Source organism: Cervus canadensis, chromosome 5 (assembly GCF_019320065.1).
Source record: "Cervus canadensis isolate Bull #8, Minnesota chromosome 5, ASM1932006v1, whole genome shotgun sequence".
NCBI classification, from domain to species: domain Eukaryota; kingdom Metazoa; phylum Chordata; class Mammalia; order Artiodactyla; family Cervidae; genus Cervus; species Cervus canadensis.
Genome location: NC_057390.1, coordinates 12,599,356 through 12,620,056, shown reverse-complemented (window position 1 = coordinate 12,620,056; position 20,701 = coordinate 12,599,356). Strand labels below are relative to the sequence as shown.

At 57.6% G+C, this 20,701-nt stretch overlaps 1 protein-coding gene across 21 annotated transcripts in view; it reads left to right on the top strand.

Moving 5' to 3' along the window:
- Positions 1-20,701, top strand: part of DYSF (dysferlin) — a 220,530-nt gene that overhangs the window by 101,093 nt on the left and 98,736 nt on the right. For all 21 annotated transcript variants that reach the window (XM_043468215.1, XM_043468211.1, XM_043468220.1 and 18 more), the window contains 8 exons: positions 3,642-3,834; positions 6,110-6,265; positions 9,517-9,648; positions 9,733-9,899; positions 10,696-10,810; positions 11,087-11,192; positions 11,443-11,585; positions 12,980-13,153. In XM_043468215.1, the coding sequence (XP_043324150.1) occupies positions 3,642-3,834; positions 6,110-6,265; positions 9,517-9,648; positions 9,733-9,899; positions 10,696-10,810; positions 11,087-11,192; positions 11,443-11,585; positions 12,980-13,153 (1,186 nt within the window). The remainder of the gene's footprint in view (positions 1-3,641; positions 3,835-6,109; positions 6,266-9,516; positions 9,649-9,732; positions 9,900-10,695; positions 10,811-11,086; positions 11,193-11,442; positions 11,586-12,979; positions 13,154-20,701) is intronic.

Sequence of the window (20,701 nt, the reverse complement as noted above, 5' to 3'; positions counted from 1 at the left end):
GATGCAGCTTCGACCCTCTCGGGGGTGACGAGGCAGAAGTGAGCAAATGAAGGAAGGTGTTGGGGGCTCGAGGCATGTGCCTTTGGAGCTCAGAGCAGGTGCATCTTATGCAAATCTATAGATGCTTCCTGGAGGCGGTGGTGCCCTAGAACCCTGGAGGGGAGGAGTCAGCCTTTGGGGAATGGACTTCTGGGCATGGGCGCAGGAGCCAGGGATACCTGCTGCCCCCTGGGGGCTGTGAGGGGAGCTGCAGTCCTGATGGGACAGGCCTCCCGGGTTTGCTAAGGCAAGCCCAGAGCTGGGGGCAGTGGGGGTCCAGGGATTCCTGGGGTTCAGACACTCACTCTGGCTGCAGTGAGAGTGGTGGGCCGGGGGTGGTGGTGAGGGGTGACTGATGAAGGCATCACCCACGGCAGGGACTCAGGGACGTGGGTGAGAGAAGTAGGGGGCAGTGTGGGCTGTTCAGGGGGCATTGTGGTGAATAACAGCCTCATGGGGACCACTTTCTGTGCCAGGTGTGGTTCTGAGACTTTCACCTCAGTATTAACTGATCATAAGAATCTTATGAGGTGGGAAGTAGAGGGATCCACATTTTACAGATGAGAAAACAGGCTCAGAGAGGTTAATCGCCCAGATTCACACCCTAGTAAGTGGTTGCTGCTCCGTACTGGACAGGCTTTGATGGTGGATTGAGGGTGGGGGCCCAGGGAAGGTCCAGAATGGTCCCTTGGCTCTGGCCAGAGCAGGAGGGTGGCGAGCAGGGCCATTTCTGGAGGGGGACATTGGGAGAAGAGCAGGTTTGGCAGAGGGAGAGGCACTCAGGGCTGGCAGTGCTGGGTAGCAGTTGCCTGAGGGCGTCTGTGGTCGGGAGGTCGGAGGTCAGTGTGAAGCTAGAGGCAGTGCCGTCAGCAGGGGGAGCTGCAGAGTGACTGGCTGTGCCCACTGCCCCACCTGACAGCTCGGGTGCGGAGGGTGGGCCAGGGCTCTGGGGTCACCATGGTCTGCTCATGACTCAGGTGCGGTGTGGACCTTGGCCGGTCCGAGGGGCCTGACACATCCGAGACTGGTGGGTCCCAGGTCCCCGGGCTGCCGCACCACTCTCCCAGTGCTCTGTTATTGGCGTACTCGGCTCACAATGCCTCTGGCAAAGCCTGGTCTCCGTGAATCACTTTCCTGGGGATCGATGGTGGCTGGGGGCCTCCCAAAGAGCCCTGGTGTTAAGTCAAGGCTTGTGAGGAGGGTCCCATCCCCTCGGGAGGGCATGCATGCCTCTCTGTGGAAGATTGGTTCCCTCAGCACCATCTGAGCCACCAATAGCCCTGGGGCCATAGCAAGAGCGCTCCCCTCCCCTACACGGCTCTGTGTTACGCATCACTGCAGCCGATAGCAGGGCACCTGGGCGCAGATTACATGAGCCAGCCTACCATAGATGACCGCCAGCTGCTCACCCATTCCTCCAGCCAGCCCTGCCCGCAGCTCCACCATCAAGGGTCCTTCACATTCTGCTTCTTCAGCCAGAAGTCCCTTCCTGCTCTGCTCGGCCTGACCCACTTCTGCTGACCCTGCCAGTGCAGCTTGAGTCCTCTTCCTCCAGGAAGTACTCCAGACTCTGAGACAGCTCGGGGCGAGGGGGGCGGTGGGTGATCTAGCTTGTCTGTTCCAGGGCCTTCCTGAGGGCAGAGCTGGTCTCATCCCTGGACCCAGCCTCTGGTCAGGACCAACAGAGCTATTCCTCATGAGGAGTGAAATGAATGACCCAGTGGCCAGTGTATCTTTCAGGCTGGACACTCTCCTCTCCCAGGCAGCATCCCTGATAAAGGCATCCACTCCCCGCGGGGGCAGACGGCCACCTTGTGGAACAGCCCAGCTCTGCTCCTAGCCTGTGCGGGACCCTGCCCTGGGCTGGCCTGTCGTTTCCAAGTCATCCAGCGTTGGTAGAGCGACTGCCCCTCCTTGGGGCTGGGGCCGTCATCCAGCCTCCATTTCCAGGCCTCCCTTTTTTCTGGGCCTGCCTTGGGCTTTACAGGGTGGGAAAGGGCTGAGGCACCTTGCTTGTGGCAGTTACGGGTCTTGACTGTTTCTTGGGGAGCCTTGGCTGGGCTGGTGGCTCCATGAAAATCTCCCTTTGGTGGTCTGCGTGGCAGTCCCTCTCAGTTCCCGACCCAGGCTGGGAGCATAAATCACCCTGGCTGGCTCGCCTCTCCATATCCCACTCCAGACCCGCCTGCCCCCCGCCCTCAGGCCCACTCAGGCCCCCTTCCCAGCAGGCCCAGCCCAGGAGTCCGGCCCGGGCCCCCCTTCACCCTCCGAACATGCCCCTCCGCCGCGCTCCAGCGAGCTGGGGATGAAGGCCGCCCCTCTCCTGGCCTGGGGCAGCCCCATCCGAGGCACCCTCGGGGCAGTAAATATTATATTACCACAGGGTGTGCAGTACGTGACCTGAGACAGGCCCCAGGGCTTAAGTTTCCTGAGATGGAGTTTGCGTACTGCTCCCCCCACCCTAAAAATTCAATTAAAAAAAATAACAGGAAAAATGTAGTGCGCCGAGGGCCTGCCAGAGTGGTGTATCTGGCGGCGGCGGTGCCGCTGCGCTCGGCGGTAATTGGTTCTGCATAGCTCGGGGAAATTGGCAGAAAAATAAATCAGCCGGGAGCCGGGAGTCGAGACACCGCGGGGAGGGAACGTGAGGTGGGGGGTGGCTGTGAGTGGTGGGAGCAGATCTGGTGAGCGAGCGGGCTTGACTGATGTCCTGTTTGCGAGTCAAGGGCTTAGCGGGGGTGGGCTGGCCCGGACCCTGGAGCAGAGGTAATCTGGAGGAGTCCTGCCCGGTGAGAAGAGCACGGAGGCCGTCACCCACCCCTTCCGTCCTCTGTGACCCCTGTGTGTGTCCTGCCTGACCCTGGGCCTTGGTGTGGCCCGGAGGAGCCAGCAAAGGGGCGCCTAGGCCGGGAGTCCAGCCTTTGGATGGGGGTGGTCAGAGTTCTACGCCTCCAAATAGGGTTGAGCTTAAACCCAACCCCCCTACTGGAGGCTTGGGGCCATGTTTCTGGGACTACGTGTACCCCCACCTCCTCTCCAAAGGCTTCCCAAGGCAGAGGGTTCTGGGAGGGATGCTGTGGGGCCGCCCTGGGTCGACCCATCTGTGCTGCTGGCTGCTGGCCTCCCCACAGCGTCTGCAGTGGCTTGTCAGGGGTCCATAAATTTCCTTCTTGAAGAAAGTGTGCGTACACCAGAATGGATTCGTTTCAGCCAAAGGCAACTCAGTGCTCAGGCCTCTGCTCTAGGAGGGTGCAGGGGGGCAGGAGGGACCCACCGGGCCTCTGGGGGCTTGCGGTCAGTTGGGCAGAGGGGATGCACAGGCGAAAGAGGTCACATAACTGGAGGCTGAGAGGGTAGGTTCCAGACAGGCAGCCTCAGAACAGAGGGCTACTTCAGAGCAGGAGGCACGCTGGCCAGTGTGGTTGGGGCAGGCTTCCTGGAGGAGGTGGCTGGAGGAGGCACCCAGGGCAGGTGGAGCAGCCAGCAGGAGGCTGAGGGTCTGAGGCCTGTGCACACATGTATACACGCGTGTGTGTGTGCCCGGGCCCGGGTGAGTGCTGGGCTCTGGCTCATCAGGCAAATCCCGTCTCTGTCCGTCTTAGCCAACCCCTGGGTGATGTCCAGGAGATGCCCTCTGCCACCCACCTGGACCAGTACCTGTACCAGCTGCGTACCCGGCACTTGAGCCAGATCACCGAGGCAGCCCAGGCCCTGAAGCTCGGCCACAGTGAGCTCCCCGCCGCCCTGGAGCAGGCTGAGGACTGGCTCCTGCGACTCCGTGCCCTGGCTGATGAGGTAGCTGACCCTGCCAGGTGCCTTCCTTCCTGCCTGGGATGTCAGTGCTGGGAGGGGCAGGGGGAATGTCTGGTCCAAACTGGCTCTATTGCTGGGTAGCCTTGGGCAGGTGACTTAATCTCTCTGAGCCTCCATGTCTGTGTTCATAGAAGGGATACCGGGTGTGGTGGGGCCCAGCCCAGAATCTGGCATGTAGTAGGTGCTTGATAAACGCCCCCAAAGAAAGAAAGTGAAGTCGCTCAGTCATGTCCGACTCTTTGTGACCCCATGGACTGTAGCCTACCACGCTCCTCCATCCATGGGATTTTCCAGGCAAGAGTACTAGAGTGGGTTGCCATTGCCTTCTCCAGAGCATCCTTCTGACCCAGGGATCGAACCTGGGTCTCCCACATTGTAGGCAGATGCTTTACCATCTGAGTCACCAGGGAAGTCCAAAATGCCCCCAAGTATGCTCAATAAATGTGCTTAATAAATGCTGCCAAGGGCTTCTCAGGTGCCTCAGTGGTAAAGAATCTGCCTCTAGTGCAGGAGTAGCAGGAGATATGGGTTTGGTCCCTGGGTCAGGAAGATCCCCTGGAGGAGGGCATGGCAACCCGCTCAAGTATTCTTGCCAGGAAAATCTCATGGACAAAGGAGCCTGGTGGACTTCAGGCCACAGGGTCACAAAAAGTCAGACATGACTGAAGTGACTTAGCACAAATGGTGCCAAAGTATGTCAGAGACAGAGCTGGGACCAGAATCCGGGGCGCCTGGCTCTAGGTCCAGTGCCAGGGCCCCCTTCCCCAGGGACCCAGCCCCACCTCCCCACCAACCTGTCTGCCTCAAGCCTGCCTCTCACAGGACCCTGTGTCTCCTGCCTGCCCGGATGCCCCTGAGCCCCAGGCTTGAGGAGGCTGCACCTGTAGTAATGTTGCGTCCACACCCTGAACCCTCTGCCCCCAAGGGTCAGATGCCCCCACCAGGTCTCCAGGGAAACAGGCCGGCCACAGATTTGTCTAGAATGAGGAGAAAGGTCTGCCCATGTGTCATGGGTGGACACAGGTGCTGCCTGCCCTGCCAGAGCCATGTGGGACCCCCAGGGAGGGAGATGGTGAGGAATGATCTCTGCAGAAGGGGTGTGCAGAGAAGGCCAGGGCCTGAGTGGGGAGAAGAGAGCCCAGGAGGTGGAAGGGGTGCTCCCGAGGGGAAGCGGCCTGAAGGGTCAGTGTTGTCTTTTCCCCAAGTGGGGCCTCTGGCATATGACTGGTTACCTGGGTATCACTGTGCTGCTCAAGCCCAGGATGACCCCTGGAAGTGGCTGTGGACCATCCCCTGGGGTGGGTCACAGACTGCCTTTCACATCTTGGCCCAGACTCTGGAACCCTCAGCGCAGACTGTGTCATGGTTGGGAGTGGTTAAGGTGATCCCCCAAAGAGCTTGTCAGCACAGGGTCCAAGCCCCACCTGATCTCGCATGTCTGGGGTGGGGCCTGAGCATCTGTGTTTCCGGCAAGTTTCCAGGTGGCGCTGCGGGACCACACCTGGTGTTGTGGTTAGGGACATATATTTAGAATCAGAAAAGCCTGGCTCCTCACTTCTTTGAGCCTGAATTTCCTCACCTGGGCTGCCTCCCGGCTGCAGGGGTGAAGTGACACACAGGGAGGTGTGCCCGCCGGCAGCCCGTCCCACAGAGCACAGGCCTTGGGAGCAGACGGATTTAGCCCACCGACCACCTCTCCTGAGGGTGGCATCTGGGGGCAGTTCTCCCTAGAGGCATGGAAGCGCTCCAGGGCCCTCCGTTTTCAGAGCCGTGTGTCAGCGGGCCCAGAAAAGGGCCAGATGCCCGAGTCCGTGCTGTTAGAGGGAGGAGGGCCCCAGTGTCCTCTGGGAAGGTGCTCACCTTCTGTGGATTCACTGGTGCTCTCAGGAGTGGGGAAGGGGGTGGATCTTAAGTGTAATGTCATATCTAGGGTCAAGTCAGCATTTCTCTACCCCCCAGTGGAGGGGTCTAAGAACTTGGGGCTCCAGGCAGGAGTGTCTCTTCCCAGAAAATGTGAATGCAGATCAGTGAATTCCTGGTGGGCTACTCCTGCGAGCTGGGGGCTATCTGGTGTCCTCTCCTTGAGGGCTCAGAGCTGCTGAAGATAGAGGTGCCCAGCCAGCCCTGGGGGGTCAGGGGACACCCAAGGGTAGGAGCTGGGAGGAGAGGCCTGCAGAGGCTGGCTCGTCCATGGTGGGCTGAGGGCGTGGGCTGGGAGGTACCGTCATCCCTACCCTGACTGCCACCCTCTCTCCAGCCCCAGAACAGCCTGCCCGACATCGTCATCTGGATGCTGCAGGGTGACAAGCGGGTGGCGTACCAGCGGGTACCTGCCCACGAGGTCCTCTTCTCCCGTCGGGGCACCAGCTACTGTGGCAAGAACTGTGGAAAACTGCAGACGATATTTCTGAAAGTGGGTTGTTTTCCCTCAAGTCGTGGTCATACTCTCTTACCCCCAGGGTGGTCCACTTCCCTTCGGTTTCCTGTTCTCTGTCAGGCTCAGAATTTCGAGGCTCTGCTCTCTGAAGGGACCGAGGGCTTCCATAAAAAGACTTCCCTTCTCCCCTCCTCCCACAAAGTCCCTAGACCCCAGGCACTTGGTCTGGAAAGCAAGTAGGTGAGAATCAGGGGGTGCTGGGAATGAATGGGGGGCTGACCCCGGAGGCTGTGCTCCTCTCCAGCCAGCTCCCTGGTGGGGGCGGCCTCAGCCCCCGTGGCCAACCTTTAGGAGTCCTGGCACAGACCTGCCTCCACCCTCTCGAGGGTTTGGCTCCAGGTAGAGTCACGCTTGGGTTCGAGTTCCTCCCCGTGTTAAGGCTGGTGTGTGGACACTGGCTGTGCCCGTGGCTCTGTTCATCGGAGACCTGGGACCAGGTAACCCTGTCCCTTCCGTCCTTCGGCCCCCACCTCCCCTGCCCTTTCTCCTCCCACCCATCCTTGCTCCCCCACCATCTTATCTCAGCCTTGGGAGTGGGTGACAGGGAAATGAGCAGGTGCCTGAAGATGCCTGCTTTCTTCTTGGGGTTCTTGTGGGGATACATGAACCTTGGTCAGGGTGCTGTGGCTGGCTGGTCAGGACACAGTTCAGGGATACCCCTCTCTGAGCTGTGGCTGCTGCAGCCCAGGGGAGGGTCCATGTGTGGAGAGCCATCACTGAGGCTGCTCTGCTTGAAGAGGAGGCGGCCCGGGAAGTAAGCGTGCGCTCACCATATGGGGCTCACTCCAAACGGCTTTGCTGGCATCATAAGCTGCCTGGCCTTCAACCTTCTTTCTCCTCTCTCTTCCCATCCACACCAGAGCCTCCTTCCATCCCACCTCTTCCAGGAAGTCACTGTGGGCTAACCTTAGCCTCTAACCTCTGAGTGGCTATTGGCTGATCCATTCATACACTGGCCAGTCGTCCTCGCTGCCTTCTGAGGTGGGCAGAGGAGACAGCTTTCAAAAGCATGTGGACAGGTTGCAGGTTGGCTGAAATACTGTGTGGCCTTGGGTAGGTTGCCCAGTCTCTCTGAATGCTGTTTTCTTACCTATAGAATAAAGATCAGACTGCCCTGATTACAGTATTGAGGATGGAATTAGGTAGCACAAGTCAAGGGTCTTACTGGAACTAGGTGATCAATGAATACAATTTTTTTTCTCCTCTTCTCCCCTTTTCCTTTCTGGGGAGGTCTTTTGCCCCCTGGGGAGAGGAGGCTCCACCAGCACCATGGCTGGAAGCCATCACAAAGCCAGGGATGATCAGAAGTCTACATGTGGGTCATTGGTGCTTCAGAGGAGAGCCGGCTTTGCCTAGAAAGAGGGCAGGGGTGTGAGGCAGTGGGCTGCCCCTCCCACCTGGGACATTTTCCTCGTGAGATCCTAACCTCCTAGCATCCTGCTTTCCTCTCTCCCAAGCCAGCTCCTTGCCTGGTCAGGCAGATGGGAAAGGAAGTCCTGGAGCAGCCACATCTGAACAGGGTTAACCAGAGAGGGCTGTCAGGCTGCAGTGGAGGTGAGGCCGCAGGAGCGGGCCTGGTGGACGCCTGTGAACGGAATGGGCATCAGGCTCTGACCTCTTGGCCCTGCAGCCTCAGGGAAATGCAAACTGAAAAATTTTTCTGATCCCAAGCAAGGAAAAAAAAATGATATAAGATTGTTTCTCGAAGTCTTCCCCACTGAGTTTATGAGCCCCGCCAGTAGCTCCTGAGCAAGCTCTACAAAAATGTTGGCAGCAAGCAGAGACCAAGAAAACATTGGTGTTTCTTAACTTAAACCAAAGTTGGAAAAAATGAGCACCAGCAGAGAGGGAGAGGAGCCCCAAACTAGACATTTCTTTATTTGCTGTTGCTATTTTGGGTCCAGTAGGCTGGCCTTGTCTGGGGGAGGGCAGGGGAGAGACTGGGGGCGGATGGGGGAAGGCGGGGGTCAGGCATTCCTGCCATCTCCCTGGGGCTGGTGGTTTGGAGGGGAAAAGGCTACTAACCACCCCAGGGGAGAGGACACCGAAGCAAACAGTCACAGGGAGGTTTCCGAGGGGTGACACTTGGGGTCAGGGGCTCCTCCAGGCTTCACTGAGGATGAACCAAGACAGAGAGGCTGGGTGAAGGGTGGGATTGCTGACGCCTTGGCATGACCACGCCTTTCTGGTCCTCTTACCTGGCCTGGGCTCCCACTCCGGGGATCCAGGCCTCTTCTACTGGTTGGAGAACCCTTAGCTCAGCCTCCCTTTCCTCCTCTAAACCCACCAAAATGACTTTCTCATCTCATTCAGCTCCCTGTCCCAGCGGAGACACTCCTCCAAGCTCAGGCACATGAAGCCTGGATACTTAATGTGTTACTTCCTCTAAGGGACTGTGTGTTATTCTAAAAGTGAGGCACTTCTGTTCCTTAGGCCGTTTCTGACCCTTGATTTCAATCAAATGGTGAAACAGTTGTGGAGAATAAATGTTTTATGTTGGGTTGTTGTGGTTATTCTGTTTTGGCAGAGCTTCTGAAAGTTTCAGGATAAAAAGCAGTTGAAGACCAGTGAATAGCGGTTAACATGCTGATAAGCACTTGAAAGGGTGGGGATATCAGATGATACACTAACACCCAGCCAAAAACCCCCGAAAAAAAAAAAAACAACCAGAAACTGAAAATGAAGAGAGAGGCTTTAACCTCTCCCCCTTTCAGACCTTTCTTTCTCTTATAGAGACATGTTCTAGAACTGCACTGTCCAATATGCTAGCCATATGTGGTTATTTAAATCTAAATGAAATAAAACTAAAAATTTAGTTTCTCAGTCACACCAGCTACATTTTAACTGCTCAGTTGCCACATGGAGCTAGTGCATTGAACCCTGCAAATGTAAAAAACCATTTCCACTGTAACAGAAAGTTCCACAGGGCCATGCTATTCTAGGAGAGAACAGAAATGAGGATGTGGTGGGAGAGCAGAGACTGGGGTTCCTGGGCTCGACATGGCCCGTCTCTGCAGAGAGCTCCTGAGTGGGGAGAATGCAGTCTTCTCTTTTGATGAGAAGGAGTCTTGGTGTGGTTTCTCAGTCCATGAACTTCTGAGAAGTCCTCCAATAGGGCCCACACTGATGAGGTGTCAGGCTGGTATGCCCAGGCCTGGAGGCCCTGCAAACTGAGACACCCTGACTCTGAAGGGGACTGTGGGTCTCTTTCCTTCTCTGGTACCCAGTATCCGATGGAAGGGGTGCCCGGAGCCCGGATGCCAGTGCAGATTCGGGTCAGGCTCTGGTTTGGACTCTCTGTGGATGAAAAGGAGTTCAACCAGTTCGCTGAGGGCAAGCTCTCCGTCTTCGCTGAAACCGTGAGTGCCTGCCCGCCTGCCCACCCTACCCCCAGCCCCTGAGCTACTGCAGGCCTGCTGACTTCTCCGTTGCTCACTCTCCAGTATGAGAACCAGACCAAGCTGGCCCTGGTTGGCAACTGGGGCACAACGGGCCTCACGTACCCCAAGTTTTCTGACATCACGGGCAGGATCAAGCTACCCAAGGACAGCTTCCGCCCCTCGGCCGGCTGGGCCTGGGCTGGAGACTGGTTCGTGTGTCCAGAGAAGACGTGAGTCGTGGGTGGGGAGGGCTTGGAGACCCTGTCTGCCCCAGCCGTTTCTCTGAAAGGGTCTCTGCCTACTCCCACTGCCCCTGCGCTGGTCAGAGTGACTCCCTTGAACTCTCCTGGGCTCACGAGGCAGCATTCTCTTCTCAAAGGGCTCTAATGATCAGAAAGTCCTTTCTGATTAAACCTTAACTGACATCCAGTAGACTTTGCGTCCATTGGTTAGAGCCCTTTGCTCCAAGATACCAGAGAAAGCCTTCTCTCTCCCCTGCATGTTAATCCCTCTCCCCTGCATGTTAATCCCTCTTCCGTCTCAGGACCCCTTTCCCGTCTCAGACCCCCTCTCCCTTAGTGCCTCTCAGGACAGCCTTATCCTTCTCCAACTGCGTTGCCATCTCCACCTCTTCCTCCTTTTTCCATTTCGGTTGATATTCAACAATTTTTTTTTTTTTTACTCTTTAAAAATTGAAGAGTAACACCTATCGTAGTCACGTACTCAAATCTTAAGTATGTAGCTTGATAATATTTTACATTTCTATAACTATCTATCGAGCTTCAAACACCCACAGGGTTTTTGGAGTCTTCAGTCGGTTTCCCTGTTTCTTTCTTTATCTTGGTGGTGACGTTCTCTTCCGTCCCCTTGACTCGCTGCCCTTCCTGTCTCTTCCCCTCATCTCTCCTGTTGTTGGTTGGAAGTGAGGCTGACACGGACAGGTTGGCCCAGGCCCTGGAGTGCTCTGCTGGAGGGTGTGGGTGGGTGGGGGTATTGGCAGAGACTCTGACTCACCCCGGTCCGCAGACTGCTCCACGACACTGATGCTGGCCACCTGAGCTTCGTGGAGGAGGTATTTGAGAACCAGACCCGGCTCCCCGGAGGCCAGTGGATCTACATGAGCGACAATTACACGGATGTGGTAAGGGGGTGCTCTGGGGGCAAGGGGGCTCTGCTTTGCCAGAGTCCTGGACATTTAGGCCCCGGAAGGACCTGGGACTGAGAGAAGCGTGTTCTCCCCTGCTCCCACTCCCCAGCATCCATGCTCAGGCTTTCACAGGGCCAGTGAGAGGTCTGGCAAGGGTGGGACACTGACCCCAAGTCACACCTGGGGCTTTGAGGATGTGCAGCGTCAGGCTGCATCCTCTCATCTCCACGTCCGTGTCTTCTCACGCTTGCCTGACCTGTGTCACTCTAGAACGGGGAGAAGGTGCTTCCCAAGGATGACATCGAGTGCCCGCTGGGCTGGAAGTGGGAAGATGAAGAGTGGTCCACGGACCTCAACCGGGCCGTTGATGAACAAGGTGGGCGGCGTGTGGAGCCCCGTGAGCACCCAGCAGTCTTGTGAGGCATGTCGGTGGGGACAACTAAAGGCAGTGCCCTTGGACTTGGGGTACTGGCCTTCACTAGGCTACTTCATCTGGGGGACCTCCTGGGGAGTCCTTACTTCAAACTGCAAATCCGGAATTGGTGGCCACTTGAAAGTCTGTGAACGTCCTCCAAATGCTGAGTGGGAGATGGCCAGGCAGTGGGTGACGGGCGCCCCTCCCGCAGGCTGGGAGTACAGCATCACCATCCCGCCGGACCGGAAGCCGAGGCACTGGGTCCCTGCTGAGAAGATGTACTACACACATCGGCGGCGGCGCTGGGTCCGTCTGCGCAGGAGGGACCTCAGCCAGATGGAGGCGTTGAAGCGGGTAAGCCCGGGGGTGGAGGTGGGCCGAGGTGAGGCCCTGGGAAGCAGAGACGGTTTTGACTTGAACTGTGGCTCGGAAAGGGGCTCAACCTGGAGCACGACAGAGCTCTCCTCGCCTGGAGGCAAGGGGCCTGGGGTTTGTACCACCTTAGCCATCAGTCATTGGCTGTGGTTGCTGGGGTGGGCTGGCTGCATACCCTCCCCAGGAAGCCTGTTCCCTCCAGCATGGCCAATTCTGCGGAGAAGGGGGCTGCTGGGGATGAGGGTGCTGCTGGTCAAAGAGCCTGGGTGGGCTCAGTTGGCATTTACCAGAGGGCATATTCACAGTGTGAGTGCCCCTGCCCACGGCCATGCCCAGATACCCCTGGGGTGCAGACAGGTGCAGAGTGAGCTCGTATGAGCACACAGGCCTGCACCTGCTCCCGGGGTCACACAGAGGCTCGCGTTCCGCACGGCCTCAGGGCCGGCCGCCCCAGAGCCCTCTTGGCCTGTGTCCTTCCTTTCCAGGCACACGTTGGAATTTTGGCTCAAGAACTAGGCCTCCCCTAGTCCACGAATAGCCTTTGGCGTGACCCAAGTCCCTTCCTCTCTCTTTGGTCACAGAGAATCTAGAGAGGAAGGTCTCTGGGTCGCAGGAGAGGCCAGGCTTTTGGGCAGCTGGCTGTTCCTGGTGTCATGAACCAGACAAGCTCCACTCTGCCTCTGAGGGCACCCAGGGGACAGAGGCGAAGGCTTGCCAGGCGGTGTGCCTCACCCGCTCCCTCTCCACTAGCATAGCCGGCCTTGGGACTGGCACTGAACTCATGGGCCTGAGGATCATCTCAGGTCACGAGATGGTGGGAAGGGGCTTCTGGGACTCCCTCCCAGATGGGAAAGGGCCCCCTTGGGGGAAGTTTGGGGGGGTCTCTCCACACTGTTGTAGGTCTAGCCTCGTGGAGAAACAACCTATGATTGGGAAATGAGCTATTCATTTTGCCTCCGAATTGCAGACCTGTTTCCATTTTTGTAAGTCAGGATAGGAAGAAGAAAAAGGAAATTACAAGAAAACCTTGGATTCATGAAATCCACCTGGAATCCAAATAAACAAACAAACCAAAAGCCCAGTGTTTTCATCACTGCTCAGTCTACCTTCCTTTCTTGGCTCCTTGGGTCTCCCTACAGCCCAGGGAGCCTCTTCTCCTCCTGATTTCCTGACCTGGGACTCTTGTCACTGCAGAAACCACTCAGAACCCCTCCTTCAGGGGGCCCTCCCAGGTTTTCCCACCTGCAGGGTGATGATGCGGGGTGTGCGTGTGGGGAGTCCTGGAGGGCAAGGAGGGCACAGCTGGAGCCCAACCTGGGACTCCCCGCCAACCTGCCAAGCGGCCTCTGAGTCTGCCCTGTTCTTCCATGCAGCACAGGCAGGCGGAGGCGGAGGGCGAGGGCTGGGAGTACGCCTCGCTCTTTGGCTGGAAGTTCCATCTGGAGTACCGCAAGACGGATGCCTTTCGCCGCCGCCGCTGGCGCCGCCGCATGGAGCCCCTGGAGAAGACGGGGCCTGCGGCTGTGTTTGCCCTTGAGGGGGCCCTGGTATGTGGCCATGCCTTTCTTGGGTTGATGGGGTGCAGCATGTTTTCCCAGGCTGTTTAGGGCTGATGCAGGGGAGGTGCAGGGGGCCCCGGGATGGGACTGTGAATTCGGTCCTCTGGGGTTGCATGTGGGGACGTGGATACCACTCTGGGTATTCTCCTGAAACAGAATAGCTCACTTCTTGGTAAGACCCGCTACTACTTTGGCGATTGAGATGGGAGCTGGGAGAGGGCCCGGACTTCTGGTGCTCTGACCTGTGACTGAGGCTAAGGGACCTGGCTCCTCTGAAGAGGCTGGCCGGCCTGGGGATGGGCCTGGGAGGCTTTGGCCTGGCCCAGGGGAGTAGCCAGAGGGGTTCAGAGACCCTGAATGTCCTCGGGTGGACTTAGATCCTCCTGAGGCAGAGGCCAGCTTGTGGGCATCCCGGGAATCTGGGGAGAGAGGTGCCTTAGAGACCACTTCCCAGAGCTAGTGGAGTGAGGGTCAGGTCAAAGTTATCCAGGGTCTGGATGATGTGTTCCACTAAAAAGATGTGCTCACACTTCCTGGACAGACCAAGTGGGATGTCTGGGACCAGGGGATAGCCTGTCCCCCACTCTGCTGGTCTGGCCATTTCCAGAGTTGGGGGTGAGATGCCCAGGAGGAGATGTCATCTCTGAAATCCAGTTAGGACAGCCCGCCTCCTGGATGGGGGAGAGGGCTTTGCGCTGTGACCCACGGGAGTAGGTCTCACCAGCTTTACTGGCTAATGGAATCTGAGTGTGTCTTTGTGAGCCCGCTGTGTGTGTATGCGAGTACATAGAAGTGCTTGGTCTGGGTGAGGAGCAGTGGGTTTTAGCCCTCAGCCAGGGAGTACAGTGGGGAGGGCCCCCCCGACCTGATGGGATGGCTATAGGGAAAGGAGTTGAAGCTGGCAGTGGCCCTGAGGGGGCCTGGGCAGGGCCTGGAAGCTCCATCACTCCCAGGACCTATTGGGGGGGCCAGGTCCAGGGGTGACAGTGTGGGAGATAGAACCCTCTTGGGGCCAGGTGATGTCAGAGGCTCTGGAGGGAGCCCCTCCCGGGTCTGGAGGCCAAGTGGTAGGTAGGCTGAAGGAGAGGGCAGAGCTCTGGGCTCTCTGGGCCCCTGAGCTGGTGTGCAGGCTGGGGCGGAGCTGCGGGGCGGGGGCTGGAGCAGCCACCCAGGCTGGAGCAGCCGCAGCCAGGCATCTCTGTCCTGTCGGAAGGGGCCTGGCTCGGGCCCAGGGCAGCGCGGCGGGGAGTGGGGGGTAGCTTGTGTGGCTCCCACCAGGGGCGGGGAATAAAGACCTTGGCGGACCTCAGAGGCAGGGCCAGGCCTGAGGGTGCTGCCCCCAAGGGGCCAGGGCTTGTTTTCATCAGATAGAAATGCGACCGAAATGGGCTGAAGAGAGGAAAAGAGCTTAGGGCTCAGATGGCCGGGAATCTGATTCACCACGAGGTGAATCAGGCCTCAGGCCTGGCGGGAGCCGGGGGCTCATACGGCGTCCCTGGGACTCTGCGTCTCTTACTCGCTCCGCGCTCTTGGCCCCATTCTCACACTGGCTCATTCCATGTGGTGGCAGAGATGGTGCCCGTGACGGAGGCTGTCACCGTCTTTACAGCCAGCAGAGCCCAGCCGGCCTTCTCTCTGTCCTCGCAGCGGGAGACCCCAGAGGGGAGCGCGCGCTTTCTCAGGGAGGCCAGTGCCGTCTTGGTGCGCAGCTGACCAGCTCTGCTGGGCCCTGTGCCCACACCGGTGCCTGAGCCTCAGGGCGAGGAACGGAATGTTCTGATTGACTGTCTTGGGTCATGCCCCCCTTTTCTCTGTGGTCGACAGCCCCACCAGGTTGGGGAGAAGAGCATCTGAAAAGGAAACGAGGCCGAACGGTGCTGGGCGCAGCGTGCAGATGACCACGGCACGCTTGAATGAGCAGTGGGGGCCAGTGTGGGCTGCGGAGTGGAGGAGGGGTGCTCTGGTCAGAGCTGGGTTTTAGGGCCCTCATCGGGTAGCCGTGGAGGACGGCTGGGGAGGGAGAGCCTTCCATCACGAGACGCCCCCCCCCCCCAGGAGGCGTGGTTAGAGATCTGGGAGGGGGTGACCATCTGGGGTGGGAGCCAAGAGACTGGAATGGATCGAGGTGGAGTGGCAGGGCTTGGGGAGGCAGGGGTCAAACGGGTGTCAGAGGCTCCGCTGGATGGACGGTAGGGCCACTCCCCTCGCCAGGCTGTGGGTGGGGTGGGCCTGGGGCTGCGATGAGTTCACGGTTGGCCCTGGTGGGTGTGACACACACACGGTGAAGTGCTGGGTGAGGAAGATGGATCTGGCGGCTGCCTGCCAGGCGGCCCCAGGGCAGGGAGACTGGGGGCGTGGGGGGTGAGCGTCAGCCGCAAGGGGAGGGAGGGGGCTGGGAGGAGAGAGGGCGCCAGGCCAGAGGTGGCCCGGAGACACGCGGAGGGAAGCGTGGACGGCTCCGGGGCTGGCGGGGATCAAGGGGAAGAAGGCGAGCGAGGCTGGGGGACCCACTGCCAAGCTTTCATGGCTCGGTGACTGGGAGAGTGAAGGCGGGCATTTCCCAGAACTGAGAAACCAATCCGTGTACTCTTTACGTGGGAGAAAATGTTGTGAGGGAGCCCTGCAATCAAATGTCAAGTCAAGTGGGAAGGTGACTGGTAGTGGTGCAGATGTAAGCCGCCTGTGAGCTGTGGAAGAAACCAGGGCGGTGAAGCCTGGAGTCCTGGGGGAGCTTTGCCGATATAGGGAGCCAGAGGTGGACAGTGGTCCGAGTGGCTGGATCCACGAAGACTGGAGAACGCAGTCTTTAGGTGTGACTGACATTTGGACAGGGCCACCGGCCCACTAGGTAGGAACTGTCTAGATCATTCTACTTGAGCCAATGACCACCCTCATCAGCGTGAGAGCACACACGCACAGACGCACACACACACACACACACACACACATACATGCGCTGTCCTTCCATGGTCATGTTAACATGCCTCCGGCCAGGACCAAGGACAGCCTGGGTTCCCATTCCTGAGTCTGCTGTCCTTCATCCCAGGGAGAACTGATGCTCTAGCATCAGGGCAGACGGTTGGGTTTTCTGGACATCAGGACCAATCTAATTGTTCTAGGTACTGGCGTTTGCCCACTGGTCACTGATGCCTGCTGATTTCCTTGGCAGGAGTGTGGAAGTAGGTGGGTGAGGCTTCTGAATGGCACCGGTTTGGTTTGAGTTCTCCTTCCTCTGCTTCCACTATGGATAGGTTACTTGTCTCTTTAGCGACTCTGTTACCTTACTTATGAAAATCACTACATCCGTGGGTCCCTGTAAGCAATGAAGACATAACCCATGTAATGAAGTGTTTCTCAGTTTTAATGAACTTAGGACCCATCTAGGGTTCTTGTTAAAATGCACACTTTTGATTTGATGTCTGGGTAGATCTCAGGACCATCTTTGAGTAGCCAGGATGTCAGCTGCATAGAACATCCTGAACATGAGGGAGGCAGTGACATTGGCCCCCTACTTGAATGAATGCCCCTCTGGGGGAGGGGGGCCATCTCTTTCTGGCTGAAGGTGTGTGGCCAGGGTCCTGGAGAGGGAGGCAGGGAATGGTGACATGTCCTCTCTGCTCCTTTGTGGGAGAAGTTGATCTTTTCTTCTAGTGATCCGTCTGATGGACCTGGCTCTTGGGAAACCCCAGTCTGATTAGGAAGAGGGACATTCACATCTGAATGTAAATAAACCCAACAGAATCTGCATCTTTGAAGGGCGGACTGAGAGTCATTCCAGAGTGACAGCTTCAAATGAGGGGAACTTCTTGGAGGAGGCCCTGGGGAGGAAGAGCTTGGAGGAATCCAGGACTGTGGGTGGTGGCCAGGTGGCCTTGCTGGTAATCTGACATTTCTGGATGTCTGGGCCCAAGGGCCAGGCCTGTGGCGCCCCCTTGCCTCCTACCGCCCGTCCCCTGGCCCATGAGTCCACCAGCAGGCCGGGCCTCACTTGCCAGCTCCCCTCCTGAAGACGTCTCGCTGGAAGGCAGGCCCTGTCTGCTCATTAGCACGGGCAGCCTTTCCCTGAAGCCTTCTGCCGGGGCCAAGCCTGGCTCCCTCTGCGGAGCGGGAGGCCCTGGCTCTGTCTGCTAATCGTCTGCTGTCTCCATCGCGAGCATTATTTTATTTTCGTATTATTCTTTTTCCAGCTAATATCCTGGCATTCCCAAAGACACCGGGTTTCATAATCTTCCTGGCGTTCCCGGGGAGCTGGGAAGCAGAGTACAAAGCTGCTATTATAGCGTGTTCCATCCAGCCTCCCTCTCCTCGCCCCACACCCCTCGCTGCCGCCGCCACCGCCACCGCCGGCTCCGACCCAGTCACCCCCTCCCGACGCCACCGGCCTCTCTGAGAACCTTGGTGACGGCTGCTGGGGATGAGCTCACAGAATCCGTCCTGTGGCCCTTGCCCTGGGCCTGCCCTCCTTGCGCGAGGATTTTTCCAGAGCCCTGTCTCTGTGCTCGGCCTGCAGTCTGGAAGGGTTTTCTGAGATGCCTGAGCCTGGGCAGGGAGAGGAGGAGATGCAGATTCAGCCAGTGTGCTCCTCACCCGGGAGATTTTTAGAGCTGGAAGGAACTTTCATGTTCGGAAGCACTCTCCATCTGGCTGCTTGACACTGGGTGCCGGGCTGTGAGTGTGCATGTGTGATCTGTGTGCACGTGTGTCCGACGTGTAAGCCCGCGTGTGATGTGTATGGATGTATATGGTGTGTGCAGTGTGTGTTTCTGTTTTGGGGTGAGGCCTATAATTTTCTCCAGTTCTCAAGAAAATCTAGGATCTCAAAGAGAGTAGGGATTACTAAAATCTATTTTGCCTTGTGCCAAAGACCAGGTTGAGAGCTACATGTTCATTGTCTCATTTCATCCTCACAGTGACCCGAGAAGGCTGGATTTTATGACTATACCCATTTTATAGTTGGGGAGATGGAGGTTCCGGAACTACACTAATAGCCAGGTGTGGCTATTTAAATTTACATTTAAAGTGATTAAAATAAGACAGTTCAGCTCGCCAGTCACACTGGCCACATTTCAAGAACTCAGCTGCCACGCCTGGCTAGTGGCTATCATTGGGCAGTATAGAACAATTCCGTCTTTATAGAAAGTTCTGTTGGATAGCACGGCTCTAGAACTCTGAGCCCTAATGTGACCCCAGAAGAAACTGGAGCCTGAGAAGGCATTTGCCCTGCAGCTCGGCATGGGTCAGTTCTAGAACCAAGGCCAGAACAGCAGGCTCCCCAGGTTCATCTCCCCACTGCTGTTAGGGCATGAAGTCCTCCCTGCTGGAGGAGGGGTCCCAGAGGGCTTTCTGTGTGGCTGGAGCCCTGGGCAGGGTGCAGCCCCCTCCTCACCTTGTAGCCAGGCAGTGTGCCCTCCCTGGGGCAGTTGGCACCACTGACTCCAGCCATGAAGCCTGCAATTGGTTGGCAGGGCCCTGTCTCTATGGGTCCTGACCTAAAGTGTGGAGGACCCATAGAGACAGGAATCCCCAGCCCCAGTCAGGGGCAGAGAAGGGCAGGTGGGGAGTTGGAAATGCTAGGAAGGGGATCAGGGAGAGGTTGGTGCCAGAGAGGAGTAATTTGAGGTTTGAACTGGCTAAAAAAGAGGTCAGATGTGGGTGGGGAGGGCAAGGCCCATGTCTGGACCTGGATGAAATCCGGCATTGTGTGCAGGGCACCTTGGCATACTTCCTAGAGTGGGTACTTTGAGCAAGGGCAGCTCCCGGGAGGTGAGAGGCCTTGGCCTTATTAAGTGGCCAAGTTCCCTGGCTGGGTGTGTAGGCCATTGGAAGGCGGCTCTATGTCTCCTGAATGTCCTCGTGGAGCACTTGTCACACCTGGTATTGTGCGGTGGGGCGAGTTGAGGGCTGCTGACTCCCTCCTCTGATCCTCCTCCTCCCTGCATAGCAGGACCACCTGAGTGAATCTTCTAAATACGCGGTCTTTGGGTCTACCTCGCTCAAGAGCTGGGTGAAGCCTGCGTGTGTCTGTTGAAACGTGTGTGTCCATGGACCTGAGACAGAATGTCAGCACAGAGGCAAGCTTGGACTGGGTGTTACAGTGGGGTGAATGTGACAGGTGTCCCCAGGTGTGTCATTATACGTGCATGAAGGTCTGCGTCCACAGTTGCTAGGGTGACCTTATAATTCATCATCTGGTCTGCATGCATGCTAAGTCGCTGCAATAGTGTCCGACTCTTTGCAACCCTGTGGACTGTAGCCCGCCAGGCTCCTCTGTCCATGGGGATTCTTCAGGCAAGAATACTGGAGTGGGTTGCCATGCCCTCCTCTAGGGGATCTGACCCAGGGATGGAAGCTGCATCTCTTACATCTCCTCTATTGGCAAGAGGGTTCTTTACCACTAGTGCCACCTGGGAAGCCCATTGTCTGGTCTAGAGACTTAAAATTCATGCTGGAAAACAGGCCTAAGTTCGAACCATTCCAGGCCTACCAGGATGTACAGTTGTCCTGACTACGGAGGTACTCTGGCATGGCCTAAAACCCACCTGGGTGTGCTCTGCAGACTTCAGAGACCTGGAAGCCTGGCGGGACACACACGTACACACAAGCACAGACACTCGCGCCAGCCCACACGTGGCACTGTGGATTCTCCAGGTTTCCTAATTCCACTCTCAAGTTCCCGGGGGGCCGGCCAGTGGCTTTGTAAGGAGTTTCACAGCTGCTTTCAAGTCCTGGCTCCAGCTGTAAATTAAATGGGGTTGCACACTCGCCTGCTATTCCACTTAAGGTTGCAATCAGCCCTGATTGGGAAGGGAGGGCCGTGTGTTCCAGAGTTTCCTCTTTTACAGGGTTCTCCTCCTCTGGCCTGGCCTGCGGGCCTGTGTGGGGTTTCCCTGGAAGCTGGGGCTGGGCAGCCAGGGCAGGGACATGGGTGTGGACTCCCCAGGGCCTGACTTGGCACTTAGTCCCATCCTACCCCAGACCTCTGCTCAGGTGCTGAGTTCTGATAGGGAAGCAGGAGCTGGGAAGGGCCCTGAGGGGTTCCCGGGAGATCCTGGGCTCTGCCAGCAAATTTCCCAGGCGACCTGGGGGAACACATGAATCTCCAGGCCTCAGTTTTCTCACTTAACTTATGGAGGTGATAACAACACAGGAAAAATAACCACCTCCCCTACAGAGCAGGTGCTGGCAAACGGCGGCCCGCTGGCCAAGTGCGGCTCTCTGCCTGTGGGTGTAGACAAGGCCGTGTTAGCACAACCACGCTTGTCCTTGGGCACATGGTCTGTGGCTGCTGTCCTGCCACTGCGGCCACTGAGTGGCTGCAGCAGGGCCTCCGTGCCTGGCAAAGGCGAAGGTATTTACTCTCGGGCCCTGTATGCACAAAGTTCACCAGCTGTTCTAGAGCGCGTGCTGTGTGCCAGGCGGTGCCCTCTGCCCTGTTCCTGTGTTATCTCGTTTAGGCCTTCTGACCATCCTAAGAGGTGGGTTTTTATCGGTGCTTCCATTTTACAGAGTAGCAAACTGAGGCACAGGGAAAACAAG